This window comes from Phalangium opilio, unplaced genomic scaffold (assembly GCF_054372755.1).
Source record: "Phalangium opilio isolate 3A_F unplaced genomic scaffold, DU_Popi_V2 ptg000217l_1, whole genome shotgun sequence".
NCBI classification, from domain to species: Eukaryota; Metazoa; Arthropoda; class Arachnida; order Opiliones; family Phalangiidae; genus Phalangium; species Phalangium opilio.
The window spans coordinates 6,181,120-6,195,502 of NW_028324218.1; the positions used below are offsets into that span (position 1 = coordinate 6,181,120).

Genomic DNA, 14,383 nt, shown 5'->3' on the forward strand with positions numbered 1-14,383 from the left:
TGAATAATAACAGAAGGGGATGATAGAAGAAGTGTGACACTAAGTCAGATCAACTTAGGGTGAATAATAGCAGAAGGGGATAATAAAAGAAGCGTGACATTCTGTACGCTCTTAATATGCTTTATTTATGTAAGCACTGAAGAATCGGGGTATTTTTGCCCCTTAGCATTGGCTTGTTTCTTCTCTATTCTGGTTCTTGGGAGAGCTGGGGATTGAATATCACGGCGGACTGAAACACCGCAATATTTTGTGATAATCTAAAGAGTTAACTGCTATTGCTTAAGTTAAAGTTTTTGTTGGCGAAATAATTTAGCTAGTTTTCTTGAACTCTGTTTTTATTTTCTTTGCTCCGCTTTTGCAGGAGAATGACCAGTTAGGTCCTAGCGAGAGTACAGTTTTTGGTATTCTGATTTTTATAAAAGGTAAAAACTCTCTCCCTCGCCCGCTCACCTCTTAGCCTTTTGGGTACTTTTCCTCTCTTTTTTTGGGTTTTTCTATTTTTGAAGTAGAGGTGAGCAGGACAGAGAGAGAGCCTTTCCGAACATCCAAAGTTAAAAACACTTTTACAGAAAAAAAAAAGATTGTTTACATTGATACAGGTTTTGAAGAAAACATGGAAAGTTTTAGCTTTTATACAATGAAATAGAAAAGATTCTTTTTAAGTTTACAAGTTTGAGCAAGGTTACTTTAAATTTTAGAAGAGAAATTATTTTAGTTTTTAATTTTAATTTATTTAATTTTACATCATGAAGCTTAATTAGTTAATGACGCTTAGATATTTTACACTCCCCCAAGTAATATTTTACAAATTTTAATTTTAGAGTATTACTTAATAGTTTAGATATCATCCACTTCTAGGTTACATAAGTGTTTGATTGAGCGTCTAATTGTACCACTTGGGGTTTTAATTATGCAAGAACGGTCAATACCGTCTCTTCCTTTAATAATTTCCGTAATGCGGCCCATTTTCCACATATGACGTTTTAAATTGTCATCTTTTATTAATACAATGTCATTTTCTTTAAATACTTTTCAATTTTTAGTGGGGTCAGCGTAGTGTGCTGACCTTAGACCCATTATGTATTCATGGCGAAACCGATTCCAAAATTTGCTAACTAACGTGTCCCTATATTTTAAACGTTTAGTTAATTCCACTCGCGATGTGGTTACATTTTTTAGACTGTGATTTAAAGGGGGTAATGACGTAATTCTACGTCCTATTAGAATTTCAGCCGGCGACAGAGGGGAAGGCTCACCTATGTCATTGTAAACATAGGTGATTGGACGCGAGTTAATTATTGCTTCCGTTTCTGAGATGGCTGTTTCCATTTCAGGGTAAGTGAGGGAAGATCTTCCAACGTTCTTTTTTAACGCGGTTTTTGTGGATTTTACCAAGATCTCCCACCACCCCCCATACCAGGCAGCTCTTTCAATGATGTATTTCCATACAATGCCTTGGCTTCCGAAAAATTCCCTTAAAATGTCCAGATTAAGATGTTGCCATATAAATTTTAAATCGGCATCAGCCCGTTTGAAAGTCTTTGCGTTGTCACTATAAATAGTGTTAGGAACGCCCCTACGTGCTATTATGCGTCGGAACGCTAACATGAAATCATCCGTGCTTAGCGATGGTATCAACTCCAAATGTATTGCTCTTGTGACAGCGCAGGTTGTTAAGCATATATATGCTTTTCTAGTCCCATCATTTTCTTTGATTAGTAGGGGACCCGCAAAATCAATCCCAATTATGGAAAATGGAGGGCATTCATTGACACGGTCATGGGGCAGGGGAGCTGTTGGTGTGCCACCTAACTTAGCACTATGTTTCTTACATGTCAAGCATTGCTTGACTATTGTGCGCGCTAACTGTTTTCCAGCTGGAAACCAATACCTTTCACGTAGTTGGGTTATGGTGTCGTTTATACCACCGTGTTTTACTTGAAGATGGCTTCTAGCCATGAGTAATTTAGCTAGCGTTTCACTTTTACTTAAAATGATAGGGTGTTTTTCCCTATAGCTCATATTGGCTTCTTCTAAACGCCCACCCACGCATAAAAGTTCGTTTTTGTTAAGAAGGGGTTTTAGTGATAGGATCTTAGAATTTCTAGAGATTTGTTCTCCATTTTTTAGGGAGTTTACTTCTGTAGAATATATTTTTCTTTGTATATCTTTTACCCATAATATTTCGGCAGATTTCATTTCTTCGGCAGTTATGGGGCCAGTAATTTTTCCTAACCCACTTGTCATTTTAACGAATCTCAACACGTAAGCTGTAATTCTTAAGTTTTTGTTTAATGAGTTGTGCCTAGCTAGATCGATTACATTATAAACGCCTGTTTTTTCAGTTGCTTTGAGAGCTAATGACGTAATTTTTCGTCGCTCATGGACCACTGTTTCTAAATCTATATTGGGGTTTACTTGTGGAGATTTAGGCCAATTTTCTTCATTTTCTTTTAACCATGAGGGACCATGAAACCAGAGCTCGCAACTCTCTAAATCCATCCCTTTTATTCCCCTAGTGGGCAAATCGGCGGGGTTAGATGTTCCAGGACAATGAAACCATGTCTTTGGGTGTGTCAATTTTTGAATCTCAGTAGCACGATTAGCAATATATGGCTTCCAAACTTTTGGGGTTCCAGTGACCCAAGCCAGCGCTACTGTCGAGTCTGTCCAAAAACATGTTTTCTCTACGCTTGGTCCAAAGACTGATTTGACGTAATTTGCGAGTCTAGCTCCTACAAGGCAACCTAACAATTCTAGTTTGGGAATTGAAAGATCTAGTTTTAAGGGTGCAACTCGCGCTTTGGCCACTACTAGGGCTACAAAAATTTTTCCTGATCTAGTTTGGTATCTAACGTAAACTGCAGAAGCGTACGCCTTTAAACTAGCGTCGCAGAAGCAATGCAATTGTAGATTTGTGATCTCATCATCGGCTTCCCAAAAATAGTTTCTTTTTATCCTAATTTTTTCTAGGAGGGGCACTTCGCTCAGGAAATGCTCAAATTCTTTTGCTAAATCGCCTACAAGTTCAGTATCCCAATCAAGTTTCGCTTCCCATAGTTTTTGAAAGAGCATTTTCGCTTTAATTGAAATTGGGGATAATAATCCAGCTGGGTCGAAAATTTGGGAGACCGAACTTAAAACGCATCGTTTAGTATTTTTCATATTTTTTAAACCTTCAATTAAGCTGCTAAGGTTATATCCGAGTGTATCGGACTCAGGGTCCCATTTTAGCCCTAAGATTTTGGTTTCTTTGGTTGAAATTTCCTTATCGAAGAGTGCATTTCCCCCTTGTTGGGTGTGCTTTTCCCAGAACTCTCTTAACTCCTTCGAGTTGGTTCCCCATTTCCTGAAACGCATCCCCGCTTTTTGCATGGTTTCTGCAGCCATTACAGATATTTCCTGGGTTCACGGGTAGTTGAGCGGTTTTCAAAAGAGCGTTTTGGAATAAAGCGGTTCCAAAAACAGCGGTTTGCAAAACCGCGTGGAAGCAAAACCGCGGTTGCCGTTTCCGCGTTTCTCAATACAGCGCTATTTCCCAAAACAGCGGTTGCTGTTTCCGCCCAAACTGTGATTGATAGGGAGGGAAATCTCTATTATATTAAGTATATAGAACAAAGAACAATATTATGCAGAAAGGAGTAATGTTATATAGGAAGTAAATATAAAATATAATTTTTTGGAAAAGGCATATTATTTTGGGAAGTTAATGAAGATAAACAACAATATTTTGGAAAAGGCGTACTTTCGTACGCTCAAGATATAAACGCTGTAATCAAAATGCGCTAAAACGAGAAATGGCTATAATGGCAAACGCGTTTATGAAAAAGCCGTTTTGGACAATGCTGTTTTGATAACACGCCCAATCGATAGCATACCATTTCCTGACCTTCCTCTAAATTGTTTACCCCGGTACCCAGATCATCCACGTATAGGTCTTTTCCTAATCTTTCTTTTACCCTTGGGTCTAGATTTTCTGTTTTGTCCAAGTGGCATTTTATGGTACAGGCGAGAAGAAACGGGCTAGACGTAACCCCGAAGGGTACCCTAGCCATTCTGAGGGTTTCAAAATCGTTAGGAATGATTTTGCCATTTTCCTCTTTTGTCCATAAAAATCTACAGGAATCCCTGTCTTCTTCGCTCAATGCCACCTGGAGAAAAGCCTTCTCTATATCGGCTACTATTGCGATGTTGTGTTTTCTAAACCTCAAAATTAATAGTAGAATGTCAGGGTTTAAATTTGGGCCTGGTGATAAACATTGGTTTAAGGAGGGTTCTCCTTTTTCGTGAGAAGACCCATCCAGAACTACACGTAGCTTGGTAGTAAGCGCGTCCTCTCTAATGACACCTTGGTGTGGAAGGTAGAACATTCCTGGTTTGTCAATGTTTTGTTCATTGGGAGGGACCTTTTCGGCTATACCCGTGTCTAATTGCTCTTCAATAACTTTTTTATAAGCCTGGTAGTAGGACTGGTCTTTACCAAATTTTCTATTTAAAGCCTGAGCTCTTTTTATGGCTACCGACTTGTTATCTGGAAGGGCTTCTTTAGGGGTTTTCCAGGGTAGTTTTACTACATATCTTTCCCCATCAAATGCAATGTCCTCGAAAAAGCTAGAGACTGTTGCGTCATCAGTGGTTTCTTCTAATTCTTTGCTATTTATGCCAATGGTTTCGAGATCGAAAAATTTAGTTAAAGTTTCATCTACTCTTTTTTGTGTGGCATTTAGAAACATTACGGATCCTGATTTTATTTTTTCCTTAGCTTCACCTGAGGGACCATGTAGCGCCCACCCTAATATGGTTTCCACACAAACCACGCGTTTACTGAACCTTTCGGTTTTCCCACTAGCTATTTCCCAGTAGATATCGCCTCCTATTAATATGTCGGCTTCCGTGCTTTCGTTTAGGGGATCGGTTGGGTCATCTGACATTTGTAAACCCATTCTATCCATAAATTTTTCAATCTCCTTGCAACCCATGCTAACAACTTGGTTGCATACGAAAGGCGATTCAACGGCGATAAATTCTATGCTCTTTTCGGGGAAGGCTCTATTTTCTAACCTAACTTTGACCTTTTTGCAAGTTACGGTTTCAGGTTCCCTTGAAGCGTATTTGAAAATGTCGAGGGTTGTTTCCCCAACTATTGGTAATTTTAATGAGCGTGACAGGTCTTCCCTAATTACGCTAATCTGACTCCCCCCATCTAAGACACACCTTACTTTTAGTTTATTGTTAGGGTTAGAGGGGCTTTTTGCGATAGCTAAGGCAGTTTGAAGTTGTACTGTGTTTTCCTTGTTATCGGTAGGAGTTATGGCAGTTACTACACTCTGTCTCTCATCTTCCACGGTATCTCTTACTAGATGCGATTCGTTTTTATCGCACACAGCAAAATTGTGGCCTTTGAGGCATTTTTTACATTTCCTAAATTTTGTGCGACACCTGTCGGAGGAATGACCAAATCGGAGACAAATGTAGCATCTACCGCTCTCCCTTACGTTATCTCTCTTTTCTTCTAAGGTAAACTTATTGCAATTAATCGACTTATGATCCTCGGTTGCGCAAAATATGCAATATATGTTTTCTGGATATCTATTATTGCTAGGTTTTTGTTTAACACTAGTTGCTAGGCTAGCTACGGAAGGGGTATGCCTTTTTTCCATTTTTGGTCTTGATTTTTCTTGGGCATAAGTACTAATTTTTGACTGGGATTCGTTTTCTTTTCTCCCCCCATACCTTCCGGAAGTTGAACCTAGGATATCTGCCATTTCTCGGCACTCAATTTGCTCTCTAAGGAACGAAAGTAGTTCATCCGCGTCCCAACTATCCAAAAAGGTAGCGGCGTTTGGTTTTGACTTTCTTTTTAAGAGAAATTCTGTTCTAATGTCTGCGGGCAAGCATTTTAATAAGGCTGGACATAAAAAGGCGGCCTTTTCAGAAGGATCGAAACCCATAGACCTTAAACTTCGTACACTAATTTCGCAAGTGGTCAATAAATGACGTAGCGCAGGGACATTTTTTGAATTAGTGACCGGCTGAATTTCTTGGAGCTGACTAATATGGTAATGAATAGCTAACTCGGTTCGCGCGAATCTTTTATGTAATTGGTCTATTGCTTCATCGTATGCCGCTTCAGTTTGTTCAAAATTTTTAATTTCTTCAAGAGCTTCCCCTTCTAGGTAAGAGGTTAAGTAAATAAGTTTGTCTACCTTATCAATCCTGGAGCTATCGTGTATGGTGACCTTGAAACGTCCCCAAAATTGGTTCCACTTGGCGAAGTCGCCGTCGAATTTGGTTATGGTGAGCGGCGGAAGTTTAATTTCCACCTTTTCTTGCTGAGAGTTCACACTGTTTTGTACTAATTGTCCGTTAAGTCCGCACGTGGAGCCGTAGATTGAAGTTGTGGACGATGGTGGGGTTCCACCCATCTTCTTTATCATCCTGGTTAACTTTAGTTTGATGGCCATGATGTCTTCTTTGTAGGTGAAAGCCTCGTCCTCATCTTTTTCCAGCTCCACTTCGTTGTCGATCAACGGTTTGACCAAATTCTCGGCGTTGGTTAGGTCCTCTTCTCGTTGAAGTAGGATAGCTAGACCATCCTCCAGGTCGTCGATATCAGGAACAGTTGCTGATTTAAGTAGATTTTTGAGTTCGTTTACTTTTTTCGTTGCAGCGGAACGCGCACTTTTTCTTGTCGCTTTGGCGAGTTTTAGATCCTTTGTATTCTTGGCCGGATTGGTATTTCCTTGGGTCGCTTGACCATTTGTTTGTCCATTTTGGCCGGCTTGAACATTGGATACTTGATTGTGAACGTTGGATACAAGCGATCCGGTTCCGTTTGCGTTTGCGTCCGCCATTATTTCGCGAAAGTTCAGTTTTCACTTTAAATTAATCCAAAAGTCCCGCGGTCGAGGCACCATGAAGAATCGGGGTATTTTTGCCCCTTAGCATTGGCTTGTTTCTTCTCTATTCTGGTTCTTGGGAGAGCTGGGGATTGAATATCACGGCGGACTGAAACACCGCAATATTTTGTGATAATCTAAAGAGTTAACTGCTATTGCTTAAGTTAAAGTTTTTGTTGGCGAAATAATTTAGCTAGTTTTCTTGAACTCTGTTTTTATTTTCTTTGCTCCGCTTTTGCAGGAGAATGACCAGTTAGGTCCTAGCGAGAGTACAGTTTTTGGTATTCTGATTTTTATAAAAGGTAAAAACTCTCTCCCTCGCCCGCTCACCTCTTAGCCTTTTGGGTACTTTTCCTCTCTTTTTTTGGGTTTTTCTATTTTTGAAGTAGAGGTGAGCAGGACAGAGAGAGAGCCTTTCCGAACATCCAAAGTTAAAAACACTTTTACAGAAAAAAAAAAGATTGTTTACATTGATACAGGTTTTGAAGAAAACATGGAAAGTTTTAGCTTTTATACAATGAAATAGAAAAGATTCTTTTTAAGTTTACAAGTTTGAGCAAGGTTACTTTAAATTTTAGAAGAGAAATTATTTTAGTTTTTAATTTTAATTTATTTAATTTTACATCATGAAGCTTAATTAGTTAATGACGCTTAGATATTTTACAAGCACATGATTTTTCCAAGGCGAGGGAATTACTCTTTTTGTTAATTTGCTCTCCCGCTCATCAAACTTAATTAAGATGGGTGTAATTACATCGCACCGTGCTAGGGTGAATTCTATAACTGTTTGGTATTTACTAAATCCCCATTTAGCAATCAAGCAGGCACAAACCTTGATTGTCTTGACGTGGCGGGACAAAAACGCACAAGCGCATGCACGCGCCTTGGCAAATAGTTAAGCAGCGCTAATAGATAAAGTATAATGATGAGGGAACTATTTAAAATGGCGTATGTGCATGCATGATTCGCTTTAGTATAATCTTGGTATAATAAATGTTAAGGGATGTTGTTGGGGAAGAATCATGTTACAATTACGAATTACCCCGCTTTGTACAAGTACACTTTTCTCGAAGAGAAGAAGTATTTTATACTTCTGATATTTTGACTCAACGTATGTAGGTGGATTTTGTAGGACGAGCTAGACTTATCATTATATATGACGAATTTTACCTAGCGAATTTATAATCTAGCTCGCTGCCTGTTGCACCTTGCACGCCTAAGAACTCGCGTTGCTACCAACCAATAATACACGCGAATTTAGATTATTTATCTTATCTAAATTTACAGAGCAAGATAAATCGTGTCCTCGAGATCTAAGCCCTAAATAAATTACTTATCGTTAGTTCGCTTTGGGCCCCTCCCCTTTTGCCATAAACAAAAAATATAAAACGAGAACAAGCACGTTTGAAAAACACGTGACATGTTGTCTTTCGTTTATTTTAAATGTTAGTTTACAACGACTGCGACAAGGTTGCAAAACATGTTTTCGTTTCGACGAAATCATGGCCTTTCACCGTATGATAATCTGCAGTTAATGTCCTCTATAACTTTGGGCATATCCACTACAGTGTCTATGACGTAATGGGCCCCGGAATTGACAAGTACTTCGTAAGAATGGTTTAGTTTACGCTCCAATTCAGAAGGAGGTAAGGCGTCAAGTTCCGGCTCGGTTAAACCAATGTAATTGCTCTATAATACACGCGATTTGCCGAGTTTCAGTGTTATTGCAAGCAACGTGTTGTGTACGATTGCCATAGTTGCGTATGATTGTGACGAAGCCCTTAGTAAAACATACTTGGAAATTGCAACATCAAGCATTGCAAAAACGTTTGCGAAAAGTGCAATGTTGTATAAGTGCAATTATTTGGGGTGGAATTACAGTGATAAGGTGTGAAAGTTGAACATACATGTGAAAGGTATTTGCGAATTGCAATGTAAGAATTGTGCAATATTTGCCCTAATATGTTCTATAAATGCAATTATTTGCAGCGACGTGCGCAAGTTTTACATAAATGTGAAAAAACGTCCCCCAAGCCATTTGCCATTTGCAATATGAGAATTGTGCAAGATTTGCCTAAACACATGCAATCTGTCATATAAATACAATTATTTGCAGCATGAATTTGCAGTGACGTGCGCAAGTTGTACATAGATGTGAACATACTTCCCCAAGCCGTTTGCGAATCGCAATATGAGAATTGTGCAATATTTGCCTAAATACGTGCAATATGTTCTATAAACGGAATTAGTTGCAGCATTAATTTGCAGTGACGTGCGGATGTTGAACATAAATGCTAAGAAACCTTCCCTAACCCTTTGCCAACTGCAATATTAGAATTATACGTTTCCGCAATCAGTTATAAATTCAAATAGACTTAAAACATGCAATACCGTCCACAAAAAAAGCGGAGCATATTCTAACTTGCCAGCATTAAACGAGAACCAATACTAAGTAATTACCATAAAAAAAATTAGTAAGTACTTACGGTTTTGGCGACACCAACCGTCCAGCAACCTGCAGATATCCCTTCTCCAATACCATCAACGGTGTCATCAACCTTTTCAAAGAAAGAAAAAAAGAAAGAAGCGGGAAATTATTTTAGGCTTAACAATAAAAAGTAATGAACTCCTGTCAGGGGCGGGGCTATTGAACGTGACGTGAAAACTGACTACTACTTCCAATATGGTAGCCTAAACAGAGCATTATTAGTGTACATCCATCCACTTACTTTGATTATTGATTCAACTGGCGTCACTCCAAGTCTCATAGCGCACAACCAGACCATGTAAGGACAAGGCCTAACACGAAACAAAGGATAAATCTTATAAGATATCACGTGATCATGCAGACGCCATTACGAATACGAAATTGTTGTCCAAATGACAATGAGTCATGATGTTAATAAAGTGAACTTACCTAGCCATGGGTACTTCATCCGCAGCTACATTAACGTCAGGGTCATAACCCTTTTTAGCAGACGACGCTACCAGAACGTCCAAGATGTCTTTTGGAAACCCAGTTGTTGAGCCGATTTTAAGGGAGTATTTTTCTCGTAGTGCTTTCAGTGTTTCAGGAACGCCTACAGTTGAAAATAAGCCTTATAAGGTCATCACTTCATGACGTGAAAAAATGTTAACACCACCGGTGACCTACCTCTAATTACATCCGAATGTTGATGAATACACGACATAATTGTGGGCACAAATCTTGCATACATTCGATCGATGTCCGCCTCAGTTGGTTGGGACCCCTTCTTGGAGACCCATACCTGTTTAACTCTGTCTAAATCCAGTATCTTTTGAATATGAACCTGAAAAACAGCTACTACTAATTAACCACCATATAATTTTGAGTCATTTAACAAGTTTCGTACCCTTTTATGGGCCCCCATTGGACCTCTGGCTTCGTCATGGGTGATGTCAATGCCTTCTTTCTTGAAAATGTCCACAAATGTAAAAAGTGGTGCATTAACTCCGCTATCAACTACAGTTCCAGCCCAATCAAAGATGACCGCTTTTGCTGGACCTTGGTAAATTTTCTTGCATCGATATGGAGTCCTTTTGTTCGAAAATACTGAAAATTATTTAATTTCTTGATTCAAATACAAAAAAATAATTGCATTTACAGATGAATCATACAATAAAATTGATTTTTGGTAACTTAGCGCCATCTATTCTACAATCAATGAACTATGCATAAAATGTTTAAAAAGAAAACTAATAATAATTAAGCCTAATTGTAATAATAATACATAGAAATAAATTTTAAGAATAAAACATACCATTCATTTATAAAAACGTAATTAAATTAAAATAAATTTATCTATACTTTAGATAACAGATGGCGCTCGCAAAGTAACTATAGCGTATACGCAATTCACACGGAATTTTTACCATTTTCATATACATTTCAAATACCCTTGTAGCCTCTACCTTATTGACAACTAAGCGTAATTTTCAATGCTAAGCCTTTGAGGCTCATATTGAAGAACAATTTGACAAAAACATACCTTGATCTTGGTGCGATGTAGTTGAAAATTTGAAACTTCCTTGGGCTACTAAAGTCACATGGCCAAACCGAGATTTAATTACTGTGTTTAAATTCTGTATTGGTTTAAAAGCCAAATTCATATTGAAAACTTGAACTAAAAGCCCTGAAGGTGTTTTAAGCATACAAAACTTTCCAAGAACTGTCCTTGAAAATGGATTGAATTTTGATACGACTTCGTTATCTATCCTAACTTAGAGATCGAATGACGACAATGTTGTCTACGCCATGGGGATTGTTAATTGAATTTTTTTGGGATGTTGTGTTATTAACTAGTATGATAAGTTCATAAGATATGTTCACCATAAGTTTGTTAATCTCTGGTTACAAACTGGAGCTTGTAATTTTGAAGTGATTGAGGTAAGGTCATAGATTCGAGGTAAAGCGAGGTAAGGCGCTGCAAAATTAACCACAGAGTGTAGGAATTCAACTCTCGCTTGTCGTTCTCCTGCTCGAACTGTAAGTCTCTCAGTAGCATTACGAAGTATAGGTAGTGCCACACTTATGGAACATATCACTTATAAACTTATGCTAGTAGTATAGGCTCCTGGCGTTGCCCTTGCAAACCAAGTTTAAAATTGTTAAAATGTATCTGCTTTCCTTTAAAGGCTTTAATCCTACAGGATGTAAAGATCCTTAAATAGTTGTACATTAAATAGCAATTAAACTGCAAATATCAGTTAAGTATAGAGTACTTTATTCCGTCACTGTGACTGTTTTGATGAGTTTTTGGACGCCATTTTAAAATATGGCGGATGGCATTGGCATACTCAACGATATAGCCCTTCTATGGGATATAGTGAACGATTATACTTCATTAATGTCAGAGGTTAAAATATACGTTACTTATTACAATTCTGTTCGCCATTTTACAAGATGGCCTACCACGTAACACATAACGCAACTAGTTCCACCTTAATATAGGCAAAGAGGATTGGGCTTGTCTTTAATGAATTAATAATTAAAAGTAACCATTAGTTTTAAATAAATTTAACATTTTTAATAGAATTTAATTGTGGCGCATATAAGGAAATTTGAGCTAATTTAAATATTGAGTTAAAGACATAATACATTTTCCGAGTATTAATAACATATAATAATATTACAAACAAGGGTTCAGAGATTTAAAACGTCACTAATATGACGTATTTAATTTCTGCTATTACGTATATATATTTCAAATAAAAGTTTCCTCAATCAACACATTTAAAAAAACGTGTTTTGAAAGACTCATGTCAAACACTGTCTTACACTAATACATTAATCAAAACGACATGAATTATAATTATTTATATAAAAAAATTCTGACGCATTTTGAATCCTAAAAGTCTCTCCGATGAAAATAAGGAAAAACTTAGACGTATTATTCAATTAATTCGTAATTTAGTGAAGTTTCTCTCTAAATCAAACTTAATTTGTTTAAATTAAAGAAATTTCCTGCTTTTTTCGACTAAATAAGTATTATTTTCTCCATCGCAAAAATATGTAGTGGTTTGCCGAAAAAATACATTGTTGTCAAAGAAATGAAGTCTGACGTAACGTCATCTAATTGACGAGCGTCAGTAAAAGGTTATGTACCCATGCAAAGGCTTAAATAAGGTTATGTACCCATGCAAAGGCTTAAATAAGGTTATGTACCCATGCAAAGGCTTAAATAAGGTTATGTACCCATGCAAAGGCTTAAATAAGGTTATGTACCCATGCAAAGGCTTAAATAAGGTTATGTACCCATGCAAAGGGTGAAATGAGGTTATGCGCCAGTGGAAAAGGGTGAAATGAGGTTATGCTCCAGTGGAAAAGGGTGAAATGAGGTTATGCTCCAGTGGAAAAGGGTGAAATGAGGTTATGCTCCAGTGCAAAAGCGTTAAATAAGGTAATTTTCCAGTAGAAAAGGCTTAATTAAGGTTCTTTTCCAGTGGAAAAGGCTTCAATAGGGTTATCTGCAGGTGGAAAAGGCTTCAATAGGGTTATCTGCAGGTGGAAAAGGCTTCAATAGGGTTATCTGCAGGTGGAAAAGGCTTCAATAGGGTTATCTGCAGGTGGAAAAGGCTTCAATAGGGTTATCTGCAGGTGGAAAAGGCTTCAATAGGGTTATCTGCAGGTGGAAAAGGCTTCAATAGGGTTATCTGCAGGTGGAAAAGGCTTCAATAGGGTTATCTGCAGGTGGAAAAGGCTTCAATAGGGTTATCTGCAGGTGGAAAAGGCTTCAATAGGGTTATCTGCAGATGGAAAAGGCTTCAATAGGGTTATCTGCAGATGGAAAAGGCTTCAATAGGGTTATCTGCAGATGGAAAAGGCTTCAATAGGGTTATCTGCAGATGGAAAAGGCTTCAATAGGGTTATCTGCAGATGGAAAAGGCTTCAATAGGGCTATCTGCAGATGGAAAAGGCTTCAATAGGGCTATCTGCAGATGGAAAAGGCTTCAATAGGGTTATGTGCAGATGAAAAAGGCTTAGATAAGATTATGTGCCGGTGAAAAAGGCTTAGATAAGATTATGTGCCAGTGGAAAAGGCTAAAATAAGGTTATGGGCCAGTGGAAAAGGCTAAAATAAGGTTATGAGCCAGTGGAAAAGGCTAAAATAAGGTTATGAGCCAGTGGAAAAGGCTAAAATAAGGTTATGAGCCAGTGGAAAAGGCTAAAATAAGGTTATGAGCCAGTGGAAAAGGCTAAAATAAGGTTATGAGCAAGTGGAAAAGGCTAAAATAAGGTTATGAGCAAGTGGAAAAGGCTAAAATAAGGTTATGAGCAAGTGGAAAAGGCTAAAATAAGGTTATGAGCAAGTGGAAAAGGCTAAAATAAGGCTATGAGCAAGTGGAAAAGGCTAAAATAAGGTTATGAGCAAGTGGAAAAGGCTAAAATAAGGTTATGAGCAAGTGGAAAAGGCTAAATTAAGGTTATGAGCAAGCGGAAAAGGCTTAGTTAAGGTTATGTGCCAGCGGGAGAGGCTTAAATGACGTTATATTCCAGGGGAAAAGGCTTAAATAACGTTATATTCCAATGGTAAAGGCTTAAATAAGGTTATTTTCCAATGGAAAACTAATGAAGTTATCAGGTGTTGATAGCGAAACCTTTCTTAAAATTAAACCGAAAATAAAAAAGGAATAAATTTGTTTCCATTAAAGAAAAAACATAGCCATGGCCTGACCATGATAACCGCAAATTGGTATTCCAAAGGGACATCGGCTAAACTTTGAAACATGATTGGTCTAACAACTATAGTCATCTGTGACGTGAACGAAATAAATTTGAGATTTTCCTGATAGCGCAACTACAGGCCCTAATATCACTCATTTTGAGGAAAAAGGGGTTTTATTCATTTCACTTTCTTTTTACATTACGTTGCGATGAGATATAATAACAAGGCAAGTCCCCAAAAAAATCGTTTCGGGCAACCAACAAAATATCATCCCAAGGTCATTGTCTAATAAAATTT

General features: G+C 37.9%; 2 protein-coding genes across 2 annotated transcripts; both read right to left on the bottom strand.

Moving 5' to 3' along the window:
* Positions 1-837: 837 nt before the first annotated feature.
* On the bottom strand, positions 838-6,854 carry LOC149615927 (uncharacterized). Its single transcript, XM_089856102.1, has 3 exons — positions 3,879-6,854; positions 1,257-3,402; positions 838-995 (listed from the first exon to the last, which is right to left on the bottom strand). The coding sequence occupies exons 1-3, from the start codon at positions 6,852-6,854 to the stop codon at positions 838-840; spliced, it is 5,280 nt and encodes a 1,759-aa protein (XP_089712228.1).
* A 1,444-nt stretch (positions 6,855-8,298) lies between these two features.
* On the bottom strand, positions 8,299-11,214 carry LOC149615928 (uncharacterized). The gene is made up of 7 exons (XM_089857510.1): positions 10,910-11,214; positions 10,274-10,473; positions 10,054-10,210; positions 9,817-9,979; positions 9,629-9,698; positions 9,386-9,457; positions 8,299-8,588 (listed from the first exon to the last, which is right to left on the bottom strand). The coding sequence occupies exons 1-7, from the start codon at positions 11,070-11,072 to the stop codon at positions 8,400-8,402; spliced, it is 1,014 nt and encodes a 337-aa protein (XP_089713636.1). The 5' UTR covers positions 11,073-11,214; the 3' UTR covers positions 8,299-8,399.
* Positions 11,215-14,383: the final 3,169 nt, after the last annotated feature.